Here is a 26,036-nt window from a genome sequence, read left to right as displayed (position 1 = left end):
GCAGCTGGGGCCAAGATGGCGGCGGTGTGGGTGCAGAAGGGGATCCCGGCTGGGAGGTTTCTTGTAGCAGCCCTGCTTTGCCTCGTTGGCCGCCTTCTCCCCGCCACAGAAGCCTCCGGCCAGATAGACGCCGGAGCTGCCGGCCCCGCGCCGCCACACCGGCGGTTCGAGTACAAATACAGTTTCAAGGGGCCGCACTTGGTGCAGGGGGACGGGTCGGTGCCTTTCTGGGTGCACACGGGCAGTAAGTACCGGCGGGTAGGGCTCCGCGGGTGGAGGGGAGGGAGCGCCAGGGGTCCTACGGCTTCACGTCAGGCCCGGGGTTTCGGCTCCGGGAAGCAGAAGCGCCGCAAGCAAACAGCAAAGGCGAGGGGGCCTCCGAGCGCGTGCAGAGTGCGGCTGCCTCGCTCCCTGAGTATGCGCGGTTTGTCTATGCGCGCCTGGGGTTCGCAGGTCCAGTATATTCTCCACCCTCACCAAAAAGAAAAAGAAAAATGTACTTATTACGACGACCCCGGCGGGGGGAGCTGCAAGTCTAGAGAGGCCTCCCTGGCGTTGCTTCCTGACCTCTCTATCTGTAAGGTCTGCCACGTGGCCCTTCTGGACTTTCTCCCCTCGTCCTTAATAGTACAGGTAAGAGAAGCATCCACATGCGCACCATGGGGAAAGCAAGGCATATGGCTGGAGGTTGTGTGTTCTCCTCCCTTCATCCCAGGTATTTTGGGGTTTTCCCCTGTGCTGCTGCTGCTTCCTTATCAGCAGTAGGTAAAGTGGGCCAAAGGTTGGGGGTGGTCCGCTACCTTTGGTGCTGAGATAGTTGCACAAAATGCTGAAAGCTAGATGAAAACGTAGTCTGTTCGGCCAAGGCAGGAGCGCATATTTGGGAGAAAAGGGAAAAAACAGATCACTTGTAAAGCGTTAGCTGAGTGCTCCTAAGTGCTTGGTTAAGTCTTGCTGTATGCACACACACTCTTTTTGTAGAGCCTATAATGAAAGCAATGCTTGCTGCTCAGAGCGATGTTTATTGGCCTTCTACTTGAGCCTTGTAATTATGCCCATCCAAAATTGCCAACATTAAAAAATATATATAGTAGCCTGTTGAGTGCTGACAGAGGTGGGACAGTGCTGCAATTCTGTACAGGACTTCAGAAGAAGGAGGTTTTGTTTTTTTAATACTGGTTGTGGAGGGATGGTGTATTATTCCACCTCTTCTCTTACCAGTCCACTCATTTGCCTGCATGGAACCCCCCCCCCCTTTTGGGGGGTTTGCATGCATTTCCTGGCTGCCTAGTGCTTAAATACAAGGCTGTCGTAGATACCCTCATAAGAACGTAAAACCTGCTGGATCAGGCTAAAGTCCCATCTAGTATGGCATCTTGTTTTCACAGTGGCCAACCAGATGCCTGTGGGAAACCTGCAAGCAGGACTCAAGCACAGGACTCTTCCTGTGGTTCCCACCAACTGGTGTTTAGAGGCATCATTGTTTTTGTCCTGGAGTCAGAGCATACCCACCATGGCTCTAGCCATTGATAGCCTTATCCTCTGTGAGTTGTCTTTTGCAGTTAGCTAAGTTGGTGCCCATTGCTGTCTCCTGTAAGAGAAAGTTCCATATTTCCAACTATGTATCACATGAAGTACATTTTTTTTAACCTCTCCTGAGTCTTCCAAGATTCACCTTCAGTGGGTTTCTAAAAGTTCTAGTGTCGTGTGAGAATGAGGGAAAAACCCTTCTCTATCAAGCTTTCCCCCCGCCATGGCTAATTTCATAAACTTTTGTCATGCATCAGGTCTTCTATGATGTGAATGCAATGAGGATGAAAGGTCTGGCGCCACTGTTTTCAAACCTGTTGCATATTGGAGTGGATGCAGGGAACCTGTGGTCCTCCAGATGTTGGACTGCAACTATTTCCATCTTTAGGCAGCATGGCCGATGGTCAGGAAAGAAAGTTGAGATCCAGCAACATCTGGCTACAGCTTCCTCACTCCTGCCTTATAGAGTAGTATTCACTCTAGATGCATGCCTTTTCTCTTTCCTGCACCATGCATACACTTCTGCCTACTGCCACTGCTATTGCTCATTTATATAGCAACAATACTGTGCTACACAGAAGTGATTTGGCTTCTCTTTAAAGGAATTACAAGGTTTGGGCAGGGAGTCGTGGTTTCACAGGCACAGGCACACCATTGCCACCTCATCTTTCAGTTGGTGAATACCTGTCACCTCCTCCTTTTGTTTTATACAGTCATACCTCGTGTTGCGTACGCTCCGTGTTGTGTATGTTCGAGTTACACACCTCCACGACCCGGAAGTCCTCCACGGAGCACGCGCGGGTGCGCAGAAGTGTTCTGTGCACTTCGCACGTGCGCAGAAGTGCAAAACCACGCGAACTTCCTGGGTTTTTTTCCCTTTTTTTTTGTTCGTTCATGTTACGTACACCCAGGTTACGTGGCGCGACCCGGAACGGACCGCGTACGTAACGCGGGGTACCACTGTATTACTGGTTTATTGGTACAGGCCTTTCCTCACCCCTTCCCCCAATCTTTTGTAACCAAGAGTAAGACTTGTTGAATGTGACTTGAGCAGAAACTCCATTCTAACTTTCCTCGAGAAAACTACAAGCCTTTATTTCCTGCACTCCTTCATACTGTGTGGCATGATTTTATTAACCTCTGTCCCAATTTTATAGCATGTTTGCACAGATTGTAATACTTTATTGTCCCTGAATGCTATTATGTGTTCATTCTACTTTGAGTTTAGCATATATAGCTTGCTGATGGAGCAGTGTATTTCTTTTTACAGAAGTGTTTACACTGTCGTGCTGCTTTTCCACAGTAGGTGATTAGTAGCATCTTTCATTCCCATGAGGTAAACCACACCATATGGTGCTTAGGTAAGCCATGAAGATGTCTCTGTAATAGGTTTCTTCAAATGTGTTCTGACAAGCAAAGTGCTCTTTCTGTCCCTTGTTTGTTCAGGTCATTACCCCCCCCCCCGGTGCCACTTTATTGCAGTGAGATACCTACAGTTTAAATGATTTGTCTCATATAAGTGTGTCTAATGGACAGAAATAATTTTTATTCATGCTGGTAATAGCGACTACTGATTGGAGGGTGGCAGCTATTCCTTACTCGGTCCTAATTAATATATAAGGATCTTGGGATCTGCTGTCAGCGGCCTGCTTTAGCAACTTGATCCCAGCTCAGTGGCTTTCCATAACTAACACGTGTTTGGTCTTATGGTTGTGAATTCAGATTTCAGTGTGTGACTTGTCATTAGTTTGCTAACTCAGTACATGATGCAGGTGCCAAAAGGATGGTCTAAATATACTCTTTAAGAATGAATATGTTCTTTTTATTGAACATGTGAAATTACTTTAAACTGAAATTTCACATGTGGTTGCCTGCTTTCTTTGTTTTAGTCAAAGCATTTATAGAAATGCCATATGGGAAACCATTGCATAGTTATGGTGATGTGTCACAAGTGACAGAAATGAGAGGCCTGCTTATAATCTTTTCTGTGTCCAGCAGCACCTGTTTCTCTGCCCCCCCTCTGATAATTATTTCATTTTAATAAACTATATTAAAATAAAAACTTTAGTCTGATAAGAGTTTTCATTAATTTGGTCTTAATCCATGTATTATGCTGCGGCTTCTTTTTGTCTTTATTTCTAATGTACCAGCCTGCAGTTTGTTCTAATGTTGACTGTTCTGTCATTGATTAAACCAACACTTGAAACATGAAGCAAATAACTTCTGATACTGCGATCATTAGATTGAATAAACACCAAACAAATGCTCAGATTTAACACAATAGCCTTGTTACTAATGAATTAGGGAAAACAAACAAAATATCTGCACACTGTTTTCTTGAAACCTTGAGCAGAACAGGACATGGTTCTACAGCTAATAGGAGCTGCTTAGTGTATTGCAATATATTTTGCAAAGTACTTATTTCTATAGTGGAATATAACATTGGAATGGGGAGGGATGTTTGTGCATGTTGTATTTTTACAGAGCACGATCATGTGTGCTGTGATTTTGTTTTATTTTTAAATAGTGCCCCAAATGCCCTCATTTAGGATCTTCACAGCACTGTTCCGATTCACCACATGCTGAAACCTTTCTAGTTTGCTTTGCATTGGGGTCTAGATTCCCTTGGCTTATGTGACTTTGGGCCACAAGTATTGAAACAAAATGATGGGTCTCCAGAGTGGAAGTAAACTGGCCATGTTCCTTTTGTCTGCTGGATGTTTCCTCAGTGACAGATAAGAAATGAATCTGCTCTTTTGTAAGTTCTATAGAAAGCATTTGCTCTGGCACAGTATTAAGCCATTTCAGAAGGTTTTCTAAAAGTTCTTAATCAGTGGTGTAGCAGAGAGGTAGAAGGGTCATTAGGGCAAACAAATATGTGAGCCTTATTTCCTCCCCCCTAAAAAAAACGTAGGACTTTTGTATTTACATGTAGATGTGCATGGCTTATGTACAGGGTTATCTTCATCAACTGACCTATCTTGTAATGCCACTTCATTCCCACTTCATAATTCTAAAACTTGCCCAGCATCCCACATCTTCACATATGGTCCAGATTCTGAATATTGAGGCCAGAGTCTTGCAGTATGCGTGCCTGACTTCAAACTAGGTGTTCTCAGACTTTCTGACAAGAGCAAAACCTTCCACGTCTTAAATTTGCAACATGTGAAGACAGTATCCATGAGAGCAGCAGTACTGTATTTTGAAATGATCTAATCAAAGGTTTTACAATCAGGTGGTGGTTGCCCTTGTTCATTGTACAAGGCACTGTGAAAGGAAAGCATGCTGTCCTCCCACAGGGCTTAGGAATTATGGAAGAATATTAAAATATGGCATCACCACAGTTCTTTAGTTTATTCACCACTACAAGCATCAACTGAGTGCACACATGCTTTGAGACAGGCACTATGCTGAGGGAGCACCATGTTTTAAGTATTCCTTTTCTTGTTCCACTGCAACACTGTAATGTTGACTTGATCATTCACCATTAAATATCATCAGTGTCATAGTTCTCCATTTCAATCTTGGCTTGGTCAGTCTAACCAGGTGGTTGTGAGGATAAACTATGAGCACTGGTGATGCCCTTCACTGTTTGGAATATGAATGGAGAAAAACACCTGTAATTTTCAGTTGTCAAAAATAAATTCTGCAAATGGAGCCAATGGGGTGTGTTTTTCTGCGGCAGTTCTTGAAACACTCAATGATTTTAAAAATCAGTTTCTTACTTTCCTTTTAGATGCTATACCCAGCGCTGATCAGATAAGAATAACTCCATCATTAAAAAGTCAGAGGGGATCAGTATGGACAAAAAGCAAGTCTATATTTGAATACTGGGAAATTGAAGTGACCTTCCGAGTGACAGGGAGAGGACGAGTAGGAGCTGATGGACTGGTAGGTAGAATGGTTGCATTTGCAGACAAATTGGTTGCATAAACCTGAGGCCTAAAATTTAGATTTGAATTTCTCTAAATAGGCCGTCTGGTTTACAGAAGAACAAGGCTTAGACGGTCCTGTTTTCGGAGCAGCTGATAACTGGAATGGAGTTGGCATCTTCTTTGACTCATTTGACAACGATGCAAAGGTTCGTGGAAAGCCGTACAGAATATGCACAGCAAATAAAGCTCTCTAATATTGTGTATAGTAGCCCTATTTTGTATGAGGTTCTGTAGACTCTAGATGCCCATTTCTTAAAATAGTTGATGCAGAACATGTGAATTTACAACCAGTTTGCACTTGGAAGCAAGACCTACTAAATTTAATGACTTGCCATAGAATTGCCACCTAAAATATGTTTTGCAGAGCAGGTGCATAAATTGTCTCTTGTTGCCAGTAGTAGAATCTTAGCACAGGATCCTATGAACATCTGTATCAGTACAGTTGTTCAAAGGATTGGGAGGTAATGAATGCTTAGGTTCCTTGAAAATCATTTATCATGGTATCCCATCATATATTGTCCGAGTGGATAGCATGTTGGGGCAAACATAAGATGATGATGATGATGATGATGATGATGATGATTATGATTATGATTATGGAATTGAATTGTGTTTTTCAAACAAAACCTTGACCCTTTCGTTTGCCACAGCCAAAGTAGGAACTTGTTCACTGGAGAAACTGTTACAGTGCATAATGCCCTCCCATCTATGCAGATAGAGTGGGTATGTGCAAGATGCTTTCAAGATAATGTAAGAGTAGCTCTGCATTTGGACACATTGGAAGAGAATGCATTTGTACATATTCTCTATTGAGCTAGAATGGATGCAAGTGTCTTCTGGATCAGGCCAAAGGTTCAGTCTCATCTGGCTTTGCTTTCTACATTGGTCACCAGATAGTTCTGATAAGCCCATAGATGGGGAAAAGGCAGTAGCTTTCTTTCACTGTTGCTTTTCAGGAACTGATACTCAAAGATATGCTGCCTTTGAAATACAGAGGTTCCATATAGCCCTTATGACAAGCTAGATTATGTTGCTTAGACCTGTTCTTCATGAGTTTGACTTCTTCCCTTCCATGTCTTATGTGAAAATGCAGTAACACTGAAGTTGTTGGTAAAAAAAAAGCAAACATAACTGTAAATAATGAAGTGGTGGGGGTAGAGAAGGAAGAGCAGCTTCTCTTAATCTCTGAATTAGCACCCCTTTTGCATGAAGTCTAGAGACTTGTGTAAAAATTAGTTGCTTTTTCTTAAAAGTTTAAGGGCCTCATTCAGCCACCCAAAGTTCTTTATGTTGGCAAGTCTTGCTGAACAGGTGTGGCCCAATATAAAGAGCTATTTCATTGGGAGGTTTTGTTGCGGTTTTTTGGCTGCTTCTCTAACTTTTCAGTTATTTTGTTAGAGATAGTGGTATCACACCAAGTCTTAAAAGTCATTGGCTTTGATTTTTCCAGCTGTATGTTAAGCTGTCCAGCTTTACTTAGCTCTTTGCATACTTCTGAACAATGCCTTTTACTGTTAATCTTCTTACTTGTGAATACTAATGCTTCAAGTTGGCATTGTTTATTCTCTGGTAAGATATGAATAGCCTTTATCAAGTGTTATTATTTAATAAATTTCTGTACTGCCCTTCATCTGAAGAGCGTGGGGCAGTTTACAGTATAAAAACACAAAAATACATAAATGATAAACAAAAACAATACCCCCCTCCACACAGTTGAAAAGTTGTTTTAACTGGCTCTCTGAACACTTCCTAGGCCACGCCCCCTCTCCCTAGGCCACGCCCCTCACTGGCCCTGGTTCACACCCCAAGTGCTTTTTGCCTGGCTGCAATGTGTTCTTGAACTCTGATAATGCCTCAGATTACTACTAGTGCATGATCCAGGACCCCAAACTTCACAGAAGCATTGTACTAGTTTTTTACTGTACATTGCTGAGCAGCGTCACCTTTCAAGTTAGATGAGTTCCAGATTAGACTTAAAAACCACTTTTGAGAGAGACTTTTATCTTGATATGTGTTTCCCCCTCAGAAAAACAACCCAGCGGTGATCGTTGTTGGCAACAATGGCAAGCTCCATTATGACCATCAAAAGTAGGTTGTTTGTGGAAATGAGTGAAAACTGGATGTGCATTTAGGATTCCCCAAATACAGTTGTTTCTTTTTAAGCGTTTTAGTGTTGCATGCGCACTGATGCAGATAGCGTCATTTTTATTATTACTATTATTGAGTAGGAAAAATGAACTCAAAGCAACTGAGAAACATTAAAAACAGATATGAAAGCAAGGGTAAAAACAACCTAAAAGACAAATGATAACAATAAAGGAGCAAATCCATTTCAACTCCACCCCACTAAAAATATGCAGAGTTGAGCTCCAAAGGCCTTGGTGAATAGAATGGTTTTTTTTAACCTCATGCCTAAAAACAGATCAAGTGGTGCCGGTTTCATATCATGGCTAACAGTAGCTAGGCTTCCCTGAGTGTTAACTAGGTTTTTTAAACCGCTTGCAGTTCCTGGCAAAGGGGATTTTTGCTGCATGTGGTTTCTTCCTAGAGTGTACGTTAATGGAAATTATGATAAGTATTTCATTTCTTGATTAGATCGCTTGAACTTTATTCTAGTCATGGTGTCAACTCTGCACACTTGTGTGTATTCTATCATATTTCTGGTTTTAAAGTTTGTCTCTTTCCTCTTAAAGTGATGGTTCCACGCAAGCCTTGGCGTCGTGTCAAAGAGACTTTCGTAACAAACCTTACCCTGTTCGAGCAAAGATCACATACTACCAAAAGACGCTGACTGTATGTACTCTTAATGCTCATTATATTCCTCTCATTATACTTTTCTGTGTGTGCATATTTTAATGTTGCAGTCTCTGAGCAGGCATACTTGGGGATTTAAAAACTGGGAAAGATTATTAATGAAAGCAAGATGTGTGTGTCTTTGGGGTTAGGAGAGGCCAGGTAGTTTATACTATCAGAGTTTGTATTCCATTTGTTTATAGTTTGGCCTATTGCATCTTGCAGGACAACATTTCCCCCCTCTCAAAGCTAAACAGAAGTTGGGTGCAGCATTGGAAAAAATGGCACCATATTGATTGCATTCATAGTAAGGACTGCAGGATAACTAGGGATTATTATCATTGATTGTGCCTTTTAGTATAAAGAATGGAATTTTTAACTAATAGGCTGCACTACAGGCTTGAAATAACACATTAGATGGTACCCCAAATTAATGAAAAGTTAAATAGTGTTTTAAATTACAATTTTATCACATAATTTACACAGATTAAGATGCAGGAGCAAGCTAGTTGGCCTTGGGCATCACAATGAGTTCCTCATATAACTGGAAGTACCATATGTTTGAGGGTGGGTACCAGAGGAATTCCACTGTAATTTGACATACATTTAGCATCTCTACTAAATCTCAGGTGGCAGAATGGCGGGAAACCCTCAGAATGCTTCTGCCAGTTGGAATAGATCTATATGGGCTAGACAGGGAATTGGCCAAACACTGTATAAGGCAACTTCATATCTTTACATCTCTCTCTCTCTCTCTCTCTCTCTCTAAGCTATTGATCAACAATGGATTTACTCCAGACAAAGAAGACTATGAGTTTTGTGCCAAAGTAGAAAACATGGTGCTTCCTTCAAATGGATACTTTGGGATCTCTGCAGCAACTGGTGGACTTGCAGGTGGTTTTTAGTACTCAAGACATACCTTCTCTCCTTCCTTTTCAGCAAATATTATTCCCCTCTCCCTTGGGTAAATTAATAACTGCTAAATTGTGAAATGTCTGCCAGCTTAGGAACAAGAGAACTAGCAACCATGAATGGCACCTGATGCTAATGTGCTTTGTGGAAGTCTGCAGAAGAAAGGAATTTAACAGACAGGGATGTAGAAGTTCAAGTCGTTGCCCTAGATGCGTTCCTTTTGGTTGAATCGCTTCTGGTTCATGGCACTTGTACATACCAGTGCTGTTGGTGGGTGGTGTTGGGCAGAGACTCCTTTGTGAGTTTTTCTTCATGATGGAGAGGGATAGAATCAAGAGCATTGGCTCCAATAAGAAGGCTTCTGTATAGCACTCTGCCCAGTCTAGGAGGGTGCTGGTTTTAACTTCATGGAGGCTCATGCTGATGTCCTTTAAGACCCTCACCACCAAGAGCTTCAGGAGCAGGGAGATTGTTGTTTGAGGAATTACAGGCCCAAAGTTCTCTTAGAAAGTGCCGTGGTGCTGGAGTGTGCCACAGTCAGCTCTCTGGAGCCCCAGCTGCTGACCGTCAGCCTTGCAATGCATATCTGTCGTTGCATCTCAACAATCCTAATGTGTGGTACTGCTGGTCATGCAGTGGACCAGATGCAGAGATGAACTTTCTTTTATACGCATGTCATTTTACTGTGTTGGAACAATCAGAGCTAATCAGTTGCTGTGTTTGGCATTTTTTTTTTTTACCCAGATGACCATGATGTCTTGTCCTTCCTGACTTTCCAGTTGACAGAGCCTAGCAAAGTCGCGGTAGGCATCCTTGGGCAATAAAAATTACTTCCCCCGATGTATTTGTGTGACAGGGGCTTTGTGAGAAAAGCGATTTTCCTTGCTCATGTCAGCACTGGATAATACTTCACTCTCACAGTGTGAAGAGTGTTTAAATGAAACAAAAGATAAATGTTTGGCTTGCAACTGGGGGCACTTCCTTCTTTTTATGTATAATGGTGTTTTGGCAGCCATCACCTTTCTGCAGACTGTCTGCCAATTTGTGCTTCAGTTCTAATGTATTACCTTAAATTCTACTTTCAGTCAATGAAACCTAGCCTTTGGATAAGGAGAAAAGAATTGCTGTAGAGTTAATTAGCTGAAAGTCGCTTCCACATAGGTTCTTTAAGGTGAATGCCCTGAAGCCTTAATGATTGAGGAGCTGTCATTGACATCAATATTTGAATATTACATTCATGAATTTGATGGGCTCCAGGTAGTAGGTGATGGTTACACTGGTTATGAAGTCATTTCCTTAAACTTTGCAGTGTCTTGATTTTGCCTAGCCAAAAACACACATTGGGATGCCGGAAAACCATGACTGCTTGAATTCAGCAGCTGTAATGTATGTACAAGGTCCTGTGTGGTTGGGATGAAATTGCTTGCCCAGAGCAATGTGGGTGAGAATGCAATGCAGAACTAGATGTGACTGTTGCTTTGAACTGATTGGATGCAGGTTAGAGGGGTGTGGTCTTCTAATTGTACCATCTGTCAACATGGTCAGCATGGTTTAAAAAATATTGGTCCATGCTTGATTGTTAGTGTGTGAGAACAGGCCAGAGGGAAGTGGTATGTTAGGGATTTGTTAGTTCATTAGGAGAAAGTCATGTGAACAAATGCTAACTTTTCTGGCTGCTAATAGTAGGGGTAGGTCTGGATGCAGAATACCAAAGAGATTTGCTGGAGACATTCAGAATGTCCTTCTAAACAAATTTCTCTTAAAATTGGTTTTATAGCCTCCCCCTGATACAGAAATTCCCGAAAAGGACAAAGAAAAATATCAAGAAGAGTTTCAGCATTTCCAGCAAGAGCTGGACAAAAAGAAGGAGGAATTTCAGAAGGAACACCCTGACATGCAAGGGCAGCCTAGTAAGTGGCCAGGTGACTGGGAAGAGGGATGACTTGGTTTCAAATATTTGCCTTCTTGTGGTGCATTCATCCTGATTTGCTGTTAGACATCTGCTATGGTAACATCTCCTTAAACCTTAATAAAAATAAGCTATGATTTTTAATGATTGAGCAGTATGGTTGTGCACCCTGCTACAATAATGGTCACTTCATTCGCACAGTGCTTCTGCCAGGAAGCAAGCAAGTGTAGCTTCAGTCATCCAAACCTGGGTTCGTGACTTCCTTCTCCCCAAGCCAACCATGAATGGAAACCAAGAACAAACTTTGCGTTCTGCTGATGGTTTGGAGGGAATCAAACCATGAGCTGGGTTTGGACAAAGCAAGCTAAACTGAGGCTCATTTCTCGACGTGATTTCATTGACATTCATTTCTGGTTTATTTTAGCTATGGTTTAATGGGATGAGCAGACCAGGCCACTGTCTGCATCAGAAACAGGTAGAAATTGCTTTAGCTCCAAAGCTGCCTACACTTGGAGCCATATGAAATTTGAAGAGGTGCCTAGTTACAATGCTTCATTTTGCAGGGCAACAAAATGTTGCCTATTTCCCCATCCTGTGAACTCTAGCTATAGTTGATAATGCCCTTGTGCTCTGCCCCAATCAGTAGTTTTACTCCCTCCTTTGCATAGATTAAGAATGTATATTTAGAACACTGTATAACATTAAAAGTTTGGAAGAATCTGTTTGCTGTTGGGAATATATCTCATGGGGTACTCTCTCTAACCCCGCTCCCCAAAGTTCCCTTCTAAATAACAATGATCTTGTAAAGATCTAGGAGCCAAGGGGCTATGTGCCCATCAGAATAAAGTTTGTGGGAGAAGTCTCCTGTCTTGTCCTTAAGTTTTGAAAATCTCATTTTAAGCTGCAATCCTGTCTACCTGGGAGTATGTCCCATTGAACTCAGTGGTGCTTGCTTCTGAGTTGGCATATATTGGATTCAGTTGTTAAGCATTAATTCCTCCCATTAATTCCCTGTGAACATCCATTGCGGTTTCTTCTTTGATGTGCTGTGTTCTGAACATGCTCTTGTCAAATTTAAGGCTTTTCAAAATGCGGCAAGGGGGCAACTGCAGATTTATCTGCTGCTCTGTCGTGAACAAAGTTGGCTGCACTTAAGCCTTGTCTCCTTCAGCTTCATCTGTGCTCACCGGGGCTAAATTAGGGAACTTGAGAGCGGTTGCATGCATAAAATAATGTAAGTTGTAAAAGCTGCACGCAACATGTATATAGTGCTTGCGCGTAGAAAAATGCTATGGAAATGTTTGAAGGGGAAAGTGATAATTGCACCAGTGAATACCTGGCTGTGACCATTTGATAACGTATCCCTAGAATGTCCTTTCAGTTTGTTTCTTATTTGTCTATTAAGCGGATGATCTCTACGAGACTGTGAGTGATCGTGAGCTTAGGCAAATCTTCGAAGGCCAGAATCGAATTCATCTTGAAATAAAGCAGCTCAACAGGCAGTTGGACATGATTCTGGATGAGCAGAGGAGATACGTCTCTACAGTGACAGAAGAGATTTCCAAAAGAGGAAGTGGTGTCCCAGCACAGCCAGGCCAGGCAAGCAAAGCACGCGGTTCATGCATGTCTCTCAGGTCCCCTTCTTTGCCGTTCTTCACTAACTGTATTGGGTTTGTGTCTCTTTCTGTGTTTCCTTAAGGTCTCCCAACAAGAGCTTGATAATGTTGTAAGAACTCAAGAGGAGGTCCTGAGACAAGTCAGCGAAATGAAGTAAGAGCGCATGCACAATAGAGGGCGTAACCCACCCCCAGTTTGTTTCTGAGTTGTGTTTCATGTTGTCTGGTGCATATACTGAAGTGTTGATCCTGGTGCAACAGGACAACACCAAAGAGATTTGGGGTTTCCTTGCTCATCATAACGCGCTTGAGAAATAACTAAGTGTTATCTTAGCTCACTTAGCCTTTATCATTGCAACCATGAATGATAGCGGAACAAAGAAAACTAGTAATTACAACAAAACGAAATGTACACAATAATAGTTTTAACTTATTTATCACACTGCCGAGAAGGTAGAAAATTGGCTCTAACTTTAGAAGCCGCCAAGGCGAACCCTGCCTCCACCGATGCATTATTGCGATATTATTTTTGCAATAATATTGCAGTATACATTATTGTGATATTATTTTGCAATACAATGCCTTGCCACATTATTGCAAGAAGACAACAGAAAATAGAATTTCTGCCATTCAGACCAGCTAGCTTCACACACACACACACCTCGAGCTGGATTGAGAAATTTGAACCAATTGCAGAAAAGCAAGGCAATAGAAACATCTGTAAAACCACTGCATTCTCTTAGAGAGTTTAGAATGTTTTTCTAGGCTTCCTTTTTATTTAAAGGAATTGCAGCCAACTTGATGCCCTCCAGATGTTTTGTGGGCTACAGCCCCCATCATCCCTGGCCATTGGCCATGTTGACTGGGGCTGATGGGAGTTGTAGTTTAACATCATTTGGAGGGCACTATACTGGACAAGCAAAAGACAAGCAAAATGCCAGGGAGATCGTGAAAGATACAGGAAATTGAATGCAGATTTCCAAAGAATAGCAAGGAGAGACAAGAGGGCCTTTCTAAACGAGCAATGCAAAGAAATAGAGGAAAATAACAGAATGGGAAAAACCAGAGATTTGTTCAAGAAAATTGGAGATATGAAAGGAACATTTCGTACAAAGATTACCACAATTAAGGACAAAAGTGGGAAGGACCTAACAGAAGCAGAAGACATCAAGAAGAGGTGGCAAGAATACACAGAAGAATTATACCAGAAAGATATGGAGGTCTCATACACCCCAGGTAATGTGGTTGCTGAACTTGAGCCAGACATCCTGGAGAGTGAAGTCAAATGGGCCTTAGAAAGCCTTGCTAACAACAAGGCCAGTGGAAGTGATGATATTCCAGCTGAACTATTTAAAATTTAAAAAGATGATGCTGTTAAGGTGCTACACTCAATATGCCAGCAAGTTTGGAAAACTCAGCAGTGGCCAGAGGATTGGAGAAGATCAGTCTACATCCCAATCCCAAAGAAGGGCAGTGCCAAAGAATGCTCCAACTACCGCACAATTGCACTCATTTCACACGCTAGCAAGGTTATGCTCAAAATTCTACAAGGCAGGCTTAAGCAGTATGTGGACCGAGAACTCCCAGAAGTGCAAGCTGGATTTCGAAGGGGCAGAGGAACCAGAGACCAAATTGCAAACATGCGCTGGATTATGGAGAAAGCTAGAGAGTTCCAGAAAAACATCTACTTCTGCTTCATTGACTACGCAAAAGCATTTGACTGTGTCGACCACAGCAAACTATGGCAAGTTCTTAAAGAAATGGGAGTGCCGGATCACCTCATTTGTCTCCTGAGAAATCTCTATATGGGACAAGAAGCTACAGTTAGAACTGGATATGGAACAACTGATTGGTTCAAAATTGGGAAAGGAGTACGACAAGGCTGTATATTGTCTCCCTGCTTATTTAACTTATATGCAGAATTCATCATGCGAAAGGCTGGACTGGATGAATCCCCAACCGGAATTAAGATTGCCGGAAAAAATATCAACAACCTCAGATATGCTGATGATACTACCTTGATGGCAGAAAGTGAGGAGGAATTAAAGAACCTTTTAATGAGGGTGAAAGAGGAGAGCGCAAAATATGGTCTGAAGCTCAACATCAAAAAAACTAAGATCATGGCCACTGGTCCCATCACATCCTGGCAAATAGAAGGGGAAGAAATGGAGGCAGTGAGAGATTTCACTTTCTTGGGTTCCATGATCACTGCAGATGGTGACAGCAGTCACGAAATTAGAAGACGCCTGCTTCTTGGGAGAAAAGCAATGACAAACCTAGAAAGCATCTTAAAAAGCAAAGACATCACCTTGCCGACAAAGGTCCGTATAGTTAAAGCTATGGTTTTCCCAGTAGTAATGTACGGAAGTGAGAGCTGGACCATCAAGAAGGCTGATCGCCGAAGAATTGATGCTTTTGAATTATGGTGCTGGAGGAGACTCTTGAGAGTCCCATGGACTGCAAGAAGATCAAACATATCCATTCTCAAAGAAATCAGCCCTGAGTGCTCACTAGAAGGACAGATCCTGAAGTTGAGGCTCCAGTACTTTGGCCACCTCATGAGAAGAGAAGACTCCCTAGAAAAGACCCTGATGTTGGGAAAGATGGGGGGCACAAGGAGAAGGGGACGACAGAGGATGAGATGGTTGGACAGTGTTCTCGAAGCTACTAACATGAGTTTGGCCAAACTGCGAGAGGCAGTGAAGGATAGGCGTGCCTGGCGTGCTCTGGTCCATGGGGTCACGAAGAGTCGGACACGACTGAACGACTGAACAACAACAACAACAACATACTGGACAAGCTGCCTAATAGGAAGCCTCGTTACCAGTGTGGTGTAGTGGTTAAGAGTGGTATACTCGTAATCTGGGGAACCGGGTTCGATGCCCCGCTCCTCCACATGCAGCTGCTGGGTGCCCTTGGGCCAGTCACACTTCTTTGAAGTCTCTCAGCCCCACTCACCTCACAGAGTGTTTGTTGTGGGGGAGGAAGGGAAAGGAGAATGTTAGCCGCTTTGAGACTCCTTCGAGTACTGAAAAGCGGGATTTCAAATCCAAACTACTACTCCTCCTCCTCCTCTTCTTCTTCTTCTTCTTCTTCTTCTTCTGTTTATTTGTGTAGGGCTCCTTTCTATTCATTTTTTTTCTCTGTTCACTGCTTAAGCATTTTACACAATGCAGCACCCAATGTATTTATAGACTTCTAGGGGACTCTGAAATGTGAGCAAATATGTTTCAGTATGGTTGTAGAGTTTCCCCCTAAAATAGCATGTGTTTGGGTAAACTGAGGTCGCTTTATGATGATAAAATGGGAGATGGTTCCAGGTGGTAGGCCTGCGAAACCAACAGTTCTGGCAGTGGAGTTTTGAGTAGCTGTGTGACAAGGCTCTTTGGTGTGAGAGGAGAGCTTTAGGGCTGATAGTTGAGAGGACTGTGTGAATGAGTGCAATCTACCTTGTTGGACAAAGTGTGGCCTTTGTGCCCTCTATGCAGTCCCACCTATGGATTACTCTAAAGCAGCGATAGCATGGCTAATGGTCAACATAGCTGTCAACTTTCCCCCCTTTTTTAAAGGCAAATTCCCTTATTCCGAATAGGATTCCTCGCAAGAAAAGGGAAAAGTTTACAGCTATGATGGTCAAGGATTATGGGAGTTATTGTTTAGAACACCCTAGAGGACACTCCATTGGCTACCCCTCTTTTAAAGCTTTTGCCAGGAAGCTGGCACTTGCCTCTCGCTCCCAGAGGGAGATGTACCAAGTATCGACACATGTTCTTGCTCACAGAGTAAGCACCCGCCCAAGCAGTTGTTTCCTGACAGTTGCATTAGTGGGCTCTGCCCATCAGAATGCCTGTGAGCTTGTGTCGCCCCTGTGTTCAGTTTGAAAACAAGAAAGGGATATACCTTGTAGGAAATTTTCTTGCAATCTTCGTGCAACGGCTTTAAACCGTTAACGTTTATCACTGTTAATGGTGCAAGGACTACTCCTTCAGTGTGCCTAAGTAGGTCAGCTTTTATAGAATAAAGATTATAGAATGTACTTCCATTTTCACCCTTGTTTCTTGGGGACGGCTTTTATTTTAATATTCTTGGCAAATCTTTATGCCGGACAAGTAAATTAGATTTCCTTGTTAACATCAGAAGCCTGCCCTTTTAGTGACTACTTATTAAGAAAGCTTTTGCGTAACATCATCTTAATATTTTCAGCTTGAGATTAAAGAATGTCTTGCGGATACAAAACAAAAACAAATCAGTACCCCCAACCCCCAGCTTCCTGGCCTTTGTGGCCATCGCCAGAGGGGAATAGACTTACTGTCCTTGTAATTTTCATGTCAAGATTTGTATGTTTCCTAATCGCTTCATTAGAAAAGACTTCTGGCTTATGTAGAAGAAATTGGTCCGCTTCCCTTTTTGACCAGAGCATTGTTGAAATAAAGTGCTCTGTGTCGAGTGTTTACTGGGATTTTTGATCCGTAACATTTGCATTTCTGGTAACTGACAAGTAGATGAGTTTCTTGATTATAATCTTTTTAAAAAACCCTGGGAATTCCCTGTTAAACATGTAACAGTCTATATTTTTCTGGAACAATATACACATGTGGCACGTAAACAGTTCTCTTTTAAACAATTGTGGGGGTTAAATGAGGCCAAGAGAGATTTTTCATTCAGTGACTTTGATGGCTTTGAGCCTTGGTTTCCCAAAACAGTATTCTAATCCCGAACCAGTGTTGAGGAACCTGTGGCCCTTGGCTATGTTGTCTGGGGCTAATAGGAGTTGTGATTCCGGCAACATCTGATGGGCCAGTTCCCAACTCTTGTCTTAAACAAGTTTCTGGGACCCAGGAGGCAGTTCAGCTCCATGTTTTGCAAATTTAAATCTTATGCAACTGGTAACCAATGAATGATTCATATCTGCAAATGTTGCACCTTAACAATGCCTGCTTAAAACATGAAGCGTTTATGCTTAACTTCAACGCCTAGCAACACTTAAATGAAGATGAGCTTTCCAGTGTGTTTCAATGTTTACACGAAGCAGTGATTTGAATTGGTTCTTTACTTTTAAGTTAAGTTGCAATCACTGTTATTATATGGCTGAATAAAGAGCTTTGCTAAAGGCTACAGAGTAAGTCTCTGAACAAAGAGTTGTTGTGAAATCATCTTTTGTCCAAGCAAATGTGAAGTTTCAAGTAAATTAATAGAAGCAAATTTGGGGCATAGACTTTGATTATTCTGTTAACAATGAAAGGGATTATCATTCATATGATGATATGTCGCTGTAGATGCTAATCCTCTTTGCAACTGGAAAGAGGCATCACAACAAGAAACTTATATGAACATATTGATTAAGAAAGAGGCCTCCCTCCCTTATCCAATCAGTTTAGATGTCTAATATCACCAGTTACAGCATCTGCACTTTTTGTGGCTTTAATTTTCTTTTGTGTAAGAGCAGAAAATGAATTTATTCCAAGATAATTCTGTGTATTGCATTGATGCATGCGGGAAATGAAATTTGTCATATAAAAGGTAATCACGGGCCATGTCTTTAAATCTTTGCTTATCCCTAAAGCATATTCTGCTGCTTGAAACAGATTTTAGCTTCCTTAGAGTTTTGACATTATTTAAATAAAGCTTTGGGAGACTTGGATTCAGATCAGTCTTTGGAACAAAGTTGTAAGCCTTGTGACAGCCAAAAAATATTTTATTACACACAGATAGGTTGCCGAAGGCTGACACTGAAACACGTGCTGCATCATCTGCAGAGTAGAATAATGGGGGGGATTAGAATTCATTACTAAAGAGTATTTTTGTTATTAAAATCCAATAAATTCTTTGGAAAAAAAACTAAAGAGTGGTGGGGGGTTTTACTTTAGTTTTACTTTTTTTAAAAAAAATTATTTCACTTTTATTTCACTTTACTTCTACTGTACCCAGCCAGATGGGCGGGGTACAAATAATAAATTATTATTACTATTATTATTATTATTATACTTGGGCACTTTTATACCACCCAGTCAACTGTACTGCTGATCAAGACTGTAACCTACTTACCTAGGAGTAAGTGCCATTTAACTCAGTGGGACTTAATTCTGGGCAGACGTGTATAGGACTACACCTGAAGAGAGCTGATAAAATTTTGCCAAATGAAATTGGGGTGCAGGGAGCCAGATTTGGAGTTGGACTCTTAGCAACATCTGGGTACGTACAGGATCTCCACCCCTTATGAAATGCATATAACTGTTCGGCTAGTGTAAGGTCTTTCCTGATGCCTATTTTAAAATGCCTTGATTTGGGGCAGGTGTCCGATTGGCTCTCCACACCCAGACAGCACACAAGGCTAGCTAGGTGTGCACCCCTGGACAGCAGCAAACACTCAAACTGCAGCTTGATTTGGGCAGTCTTGAGCAGCCAGTGAGGTGTGCTGGCTAAACCAGGGGTAGGCAACCTAAGGCCCATGGGCCAGATGCGGCCCAATTGCCTTCTCAATCCGGCCCGCGGACGGTTCGGGAATCAGCATGTTTTTACACGAGTAGAATGTTTCCTTTTATTTAAAATGCATCTCTGGGTTATTTGTGGGGCCTGCCTGGTGTTTTTACATGAGTAGAATGTGTGCTTTTATTTAAAATGCATCTATGGGGTATTTGTGGGGCATAGGAATTCGTTTATCCCCCCCCCCAAAAAAAATAGTCCAGCCCACCACATGGTCTGAGAGACGATGGACTGGCCCACGGCAGAAAAAGGTTGCTGACCCCGGTCTAAACACAGCACAAGCAAAAGGGACCTTTAACCCTGCCTTCCTTGGATTGGGCAGCAGCAATGGTCATGGTAGAATCTCACCCTTGGCTGCTCACTCCCATCTGCTGCATCTTTGCTCCATACATGGGAATAAGCAGCTGAAGTACACAAAGGGACTGTTTGAATAGAGTTCTTGCTCTTAGCTTGTCTCTCTTTTCCATGGCCCTCACAAGCAGTGGACCAAACTAATGGTGCTAAGAGTGTTGTTTGCCTCTGTTAGCTTTGCAGCTATAGGGAGGCTACAGAAGCTTTTGATCCTTTCTTAGGGCAGCTTACTTTCTTTGGGAAGGAGGGTGAACCTCTGTTTGGGAGGGAAAATATCGCTATTGAGAATGGGGTTGTTGTTTTTTTGTCTCTTTCCAGGAACTCTGTGGGAGAAACACTGAGGCTTGTCAGTGGTAGTCAACATCCTGGCTCTGCTGGTGGAATCTATGAAACAACCCAGCACTTCAACGACATCAAGGAGCATCTCCATGTAGTAAAGAGGGACATCGAACATCTAGTCCAGAGGAACATGGTACTGCTGTCTCTTGCCAAATGCGGAAACAGTTTGCTGCACTGTGTCTGCTTGCATGCTACCAAGGGAGTGTTTAAGGCCTGGCAAGGTGCTAGGGTTGGGCATTTGACTTGGGCAAGGATCGCTACCTCATAGATGCTTGGATCCAAGGTGGTCTGTGACAATGCTGATTGGCTCCAAAGTTTAGGAGCCACTCAGAAGCCCCCCCCCCCAAGGCTCCAGAGGAGGCTATCAGACCAGGGCTATGCATGTGAAATTCTGCACACATTTCCTTCCCATTGACATTCAGTTAGGTTTCCAAGTAAGCATGCTTGGGGTGGTGATGCAGATTTGCATTTTTTCACCAGGTGCCCTGTCCATTCATTTTTGCATGCTCCTTGGGTGGATCTCTCTCTCTCTCTCTCTCTCTCTCTCTCTCTCTCTCTCTCTCTCTCTCGTGTGTGTGAGAGAGAGAGAGAATATGCATAGCATGAGACACTTGAGGCTTCACTGGTTTTATTACTAAACTTTTATTTTGAAGTAATTTTAAGGTATTTGTTGTTTTCTGATTGTAGGGCTGTCTTGAGTCATTTTGAGATTAAAGACTAAAATCCCAATGCCAACATTTTCCTGTAAAAACCTATATTGCCACTCTTTTAGATGGTGTTGGCATGATAGAGCATCTACCAAGGCTCGCCCCTCTGCAGGAGACCCACTGCCAAGAAGCCCTGGCCCCTGCTCCTGCTCTCCTGCTCCTGCTCGTGGTTGCCTCTCTGCCTGCTTTTTTTGCCCTTTCCCCGTGGCCCAGAGGGAACTGACAGCAGCAATGAACAGGAGGACTATCAATCATCCACCTGCTCACTTAACTATTGGGTCTCTTTCTTGGCCAGCAAGGACGTAACAGTGATGAAGGGAAAGCAGCACCATTGGGAGCAATAGCCATGAAGAGGTGGTGAGAAAATTGTCTTGCCAAAGGGCCCTCCGGAACCTGAAGTTCTAGAGTGATGCCCAAAATCTCTGCCTGTCAGTAGGCTTGGTTGCCTCCTGTGAATGTAGAAGAAGAAGAAGAAGAGTTTGGATTTGATATCCCGCTTTATCCCGAAGGAGCCTCAAAGCTGCTAACATTCTCCTTTCCCTTCCTCCCCCACAACAAACACTCTGTGAGGTGAGTGGGGCTGAGAGACTTGTGTGTGACTAGCCCAAGGTCACCCAGCAGCTGCATGTGGAGGAGCAGAGACGCGAACCCGGTTCACCAGATTACAAGTCTACCACTCTTAACCACTACACCACACTGGCTCTCAGAGTATGTACCAATACTCTGGTGCATTCACAAGTATTCCTTGTGCTCTCTTACACGGAAGCATAAGGAAAACCTTCCCTACAAAAACAAAGGATGCCTGTTTGAGTTTATTCCTGCATGTTGCATTTGCTGAGAAATTGTTCTCTTCCCTCTTGCTTTCTAGCCATCAAATGAAAAACCTAAATGTCCAGAGTTGCCACAGTTCCCATCATGTTTATCAACAACACACTTCTTTATATTTGTAACAGTCCAGACTTTACTGTTCATCGGTTACATCATGTATAGGTAAGTTGGAAAGCGTTTTGCATGCGTCGTGCCAGAATAGAATTGATTCAGTAGCTCAAAAGTGCAAAACAGTCCCTCCTAAGCAGGCATCAATAACTTCAGAGAGGGAGGTGTAAAAACCTTCTCTTCTCTGAACAAAATAAAATAAATGGTAGGCTTTGCCCTATCATTGGTGCCAGGGTGACTTGGTAGCTAGCCAAAACTCCCTGTCGACCCTGCCCTCCAAGGTCTTGCTTGCAGTGTCAGAGAGAGTTTCATAGGTGCTTGGAATATCTCAGGTCCCCTGCCCAACCGCAGGGAGCCACCCTCTCTTGTCCTCCTAGTTCTAAGCTCAATAAGAACCACCCTGAAGCTGTGTTTAGCCTCAGTGAAACTCTGAAAGTGAGACACCTCTGGCTGCTTTTCAAATCTCAGAAGCTCATTGTGAAGTGTCCAGTTCTTCTCCCGGGCTTGAGTTTAAAGGCACATTCTGGTGGATTTCTGACTTCAAACAGTTTTTCTTAACAAGTTCCAGTTCTCATAATCGCACACAAATACATATAAATTTTCTGCAGAGATGAAATCTGAGTGGGACTCCTGAGAAGGAGTCTCTTCTTTGTTTGTGCACAGATCCTCCCTCTCTTTTGTGACCATCATTTCCAGGATCTTAACCACTTCATTATATTGTCTTCCATATTTCAGGAGTCTGGGCTTTCCCCCCCTCAGCCAGTCTGCATCCTAAAGCATGAACTAAGATAATTATGCCACCCCACCCTAAATTCTGCAGTAGAAAAGCTATGCACCTGTGTCCAGTATTGAATCTGTTAGGTTAAGCATCTCATTAGCAACTGAAGCAACTGAACCCAATAACATACTTCTCTAATCAAGGGTTCCCAAAAGTTCAAAGTACACTTCCGCAGGACAACGAAGCAATTGCATCACTTTCTCTCATGTCGGCTTTTAAGATTAGCACTGCCTGCACCTTTTTCTTGCCCTAGGGCAGGGGTGGCTTCCCCCGCCCCCCAGCTTGAGTGTTGCATTCACCATACTGCATGGCAGCAGTGATGTAGGGCCATGTAGCCACGGAACCTGTAGTTCCTTCCTGTGCACACCACACTCAGCCACACATACTCACCATGCATACCTGTGTAGAGGTGGAAGAAGGCTGCAGCCCCCAAAGCAATGGGGTGGGGTGGAGAAGCCCACACCCCATCAAGGACCCTAATGGGATTCTTGCTGGGGAAGGACAGGGTTTGCTTCTCACCTGCTGTTTCTGAGGTGGACGTGTCCTCCTTCCCCTCTGCTCCCCTTGCAAGTTAATGGCAAGCGTGATCTCTCTGCTAATTTGGATATGGAGGGAAAAAAGAGACACTCCTCCTGGCTGGCTGCAACAATGGAGAGGAGGCTGGCAGGCCACTTCAAATGGCTTTGCGGGCCTGGTTCTGGGGGCAAGTGACAGAGTTGATAAATAATAAAAAATTATTATTATTATTATGTTTGCTAGAAGTGCCAAGTTCTGTAGAACACAAGTGGACAAAATTTCGCAGGCTAGACAACACACTGCATGGCAGCTGTGTTAACAATAGTCTTGTTGTCTCCTCTGATTGTGCAGCATGCCCTTGGGGAGTAGTTGCTTTGCAATGCAGAAGAGCAACTTTTGGGAGCCATTTCTCCAGCCACCCCCAGTTCCAAACTTGTGCAGGACAGAGTTTCAGGGGGAAAATGACTTGCACAGGAAGAGTTGAAACACCATTCTCTTTCCCCACCCACCCACACATCCCTTCTTTGCTTCAAAGTTCCTATTTTCAAGGATGTTCTGCAACAGAGTCACTACATACAGCTGTAGCTAGTTTGTCCCCAAAAGGTTAGTGCAAAATAAAGTAGGTTAAAATGGCCACACTTCCACAAAGCTTTTTTATTATTATTTGAAAGAACCTGAAACGATTTTGAAAACTCAGCTTAGCCCTAACCACACTTGGGCCTGCATTTCTGAAGAGTTGATTCAGTTGGTTCAGATTCAGCTGGAAGGATGGTTCATGCCTGTTCTGCTTCTAGTCTTAGCCCATAAAAGAGGGAGCTCAGACTAGTGCTGTACCACTTTAGCTGATGTTTGCACTCCTGTTCTGAATTCTAGATCTGAAAGAGGTATTGCCTTGCTGAAATGAGCAAGAGGCTTCCTGTGTTTGGTTTTGCTAATTGCTCTCCCCTTTTTTTGTGTGTGTGCAGGACTCAACAAGAAGCTGCAGCCAAGAAATTCTTTTGATGGCCAGTCTGTGTGCATCTGGTGTGCGCATGCAGATCGTTACAGGAGTTGCAGATGAGGGAAACTTTAGTGTTTAAAATGCTTCAATATTTTAAATTATTGAGTGTTTACTGAATACGCTGAATTTCAGATAAAATGTAAAATTGACAATGACACTGAGAAAGAAATGAGACCAGTTCTGCCCTTGCGTTTCCAGGAGATGTTGGAATATGCCCCCTAATTCTACTGTCGATATACTTCCCAGGCAGAGAACTGGGATTGTGGTCCTGCTCGCACTGATTATTACATTATCTGATTTTGGGTGGGCAGTGGGCGGGAAGAGCTGCTGTAAAACATTTGTTACATATCAGAATTATTTGGGGTTGAGAAACCTTAAAATTGCATTCCCCTTCTGTTTTATGGAAAGAGGTTGCAAAACTAGCATTCATACCTTGGGCAAGATCAGTCTGGTATGTTGCAAGCCCACCTTCAAGAATATGCAAAAAAAACCAGTGATCAGCAGAGACATTTAATCAAAAGGTCTTCAGTGGATCAACACTAGGTGGGATTTCCTTGTGTGGCGACAACGGAAGAAAACAAGTCTGCCAAATACTGTAGTCCTTTCAAGCATGTTTTGGTATAGTTCTTCTGAAACTGACCATACTTTTGTAAAAGTGTTCTTTAACCTCTCTTCAAGGAAGAGACCTTAGCTTGCATGACTTTTTAAAATTAATCTGAGTTCAGAGTATACGATATAGTGGTGGTCTTCTTTGAGCAATGTTGAAAACCATGCCGATCCTGCAGTGAACTCTTTAGAATGTTCTCCAAAATGTTGCATACCTTCACCTGGAAACATTGTGAGTGCACATTAACCGTTTTCTTACAAACTGGCCCATTGCTGATCATCCCTGCTTTTGCTGTACAGGTGTTGTTTATAATCCGCTTAAAGTTTTTGGTGCCTCTCTGCCTTATCATGTAAACACATTAAATGGGAATTCCCACGCCCCAGCTGAAAATACAGATTTAGTCTTGCCTTGTTTACATCTTGCAATTTGCCCTTGTTGCCTTGCAAGTTGTATTCAAATGGCTGTGGAAATTGTAGGCCTTCAATAGAATTTAAATCAGGATTTCTAACAATGTTTGACTTTAAGAATTCTATCCAATGCTGTTCTTTTGCTTGTGGAAAGGTTTTTGGGCCTGTGAACCTCCATGAGGGGAGTGAGTTTTGCCACTCCCCATTTGTCCTTTGACCCATCACACCACCTCTGACTTTGCCAGAGGATTTGACAACCATCTGGAGCGGGGAGGGGAGCAATGGGGACTGCAGAGGAAATATGCAATCAGCAAAAACTCCCTTCTGTTCACAGGAGTTCTGCAAACGGAAGGACAGTATAGGAATCCACCCTGAACATTTTTCAAAAGGCAGCAACAGTCTACCACGCTCAGTATTACATATGTTGAAGGCACATTACCTTTGTCAGCTTGGAAGAATTGAGCAAATCTATGCAATAGTTTTCTCCTCAAAATGTGGTCTCCCCACTTCCCTCCCTGCCATGACATCAGTAGCATTATGTGCTGAATTGTAGGTGTTTCTCATCAGGCTTTTATTTACTGCTTGTTGAAGGACCTGCTGCTCAAAACTTCAGTTCATAATATGCAAGTAAGGACAAATAAAACATCAGCGGCAGCATTTTTAACTAACCAAAATCATACAAGAGGGCAAATTAGCCTGCTCAGATTCACACCAGCAAGTATTTTTACAGGTGCCTTGGACTAAATGAAATACATAAAAGCTACTGTTCTTTTTTTTTTATTAAAAAAAGGAACATCTGCTCAAGGTTTGCTCCCACCAGCACCAAAGAAAGATACAGCTTCTACTGCAGAAAGACTTTTCAATGTTTTTTATGCTGAAAGAACTGATTTCAGTGAAGTGTTTCTTTCTGAAATATAGTTGGAGAAACGAGAATCTGCTTGTAGACGACATCGCTTATCTTCTTTCAACAAAATGTGAATCTTCCCATCTGTGATGCATTCAATTTGAGAATTAAAATATTGAAGCAACCAGTGGTATTGTTATCTTGTGTCCAGGTGGGATAAAACTGGGTCTTGAAGTAACCTGTAGCCTGGAAATTAATACCAGAGCAATGCTTTTCTGAAAACTGCAGCATTTTGACCTATGTCTTGAATGGGAGTTGAAGGCTGCCAAAACGCACCCCTTTTCAAAGGTGGTGTTCCAAACTGGTGCATCTT

At 42.8% G+C, this 26,036-nt stretch overlaps 1 protein-coding gene across 2 annotated transcripts; it reads left to right on the top strand.

Moving 5' to 3' along the window:
- On the top strand, positions 1 to 25,850 carry LMAN1 (lectin, mannose binding 1). Of its 2 annotated transcripts, XM_033163685.1 has the most exons (14): positions 1 to 244; positions 5,267 to 5,421; positions 5,504 to 5,611; positions 7,492 to 7,553; positions 8,159 to 8,258; positions 9,029 to 9,152; positions 9,915 to 9,973; positions 10,948 to 11,080; positions 12,485 to 12,678; positions 12,779 to 12,849; positions 19,848 to 20,001; positions 21,444 to 21,565; positions 23,771 to 23,828; positions 25,610 to 25,850. In XM_033163685.1, exons 1-13 carry the CDS (start codon positions 16 to 18, stop codon positions 23,805 to 23,807), a joined length of 1,548 nt encoding a protein of 515 aa, XP_033019576.1. In that variant the 5' UTR covers positions 1 to 15; the 3' UTR covers positions 23,808 to 23,828; positions 25,610 to 25,850. The 2 variants fall into 2 exon arrangements, with proteins under 2 accessions (XP_033019576.1, XP_033019574.1); XM_033163683.1 differs by having other exon boundaries at positions 23,771 to 25,847.
- The last annotated feature ends 186 nt before the right edge of the window (positions 25,851 to 26,036 follow it).

This window comes from Lacerta agilis, chromosome 11, assembly GCF_009819535.1.
Source record: "Lacerta agilis isolate rLacAgi1 chromosome 11, rLacAgi1.pri, whole genome shotgun sequence".
Taxonomy (NCBI): domain Eukaryota; kingdom Metazoa; phylum Chordata; class Lepidosauria; order Squamata; family Lacertidae; genus Lacerta; species Lacerta agilis.
This window is presented reverse-complemented; position numbering and strand designations above follow the sequence as displayed.

Excerpts from the sequence above, each read along its gene's own strand:
- LMAN1 (XM_033163685.1), top strand. The coding sequence starts at position 16 with ATGGCGGCGGTGTGGGTGCAGAAGGGGATCCCGGCTGGGAGGTTTCTT. Across the intron at positions 5,422-5,503 it reads GAGTAGGAGCTGATGGACTG|GCCGTCTGGTTTACAGAAGA; the intron begins GTAGGTAGAATG and ends TTCTCTAAATAG. Across the intron at positions 12,850-19,847 it reads AGACAAGTCAGCGAAATGAA|GAACTCTGTGGGAGAAACAC; the intron begins GTAAGAGCGCAT and ends GTCTCTTTCCAG.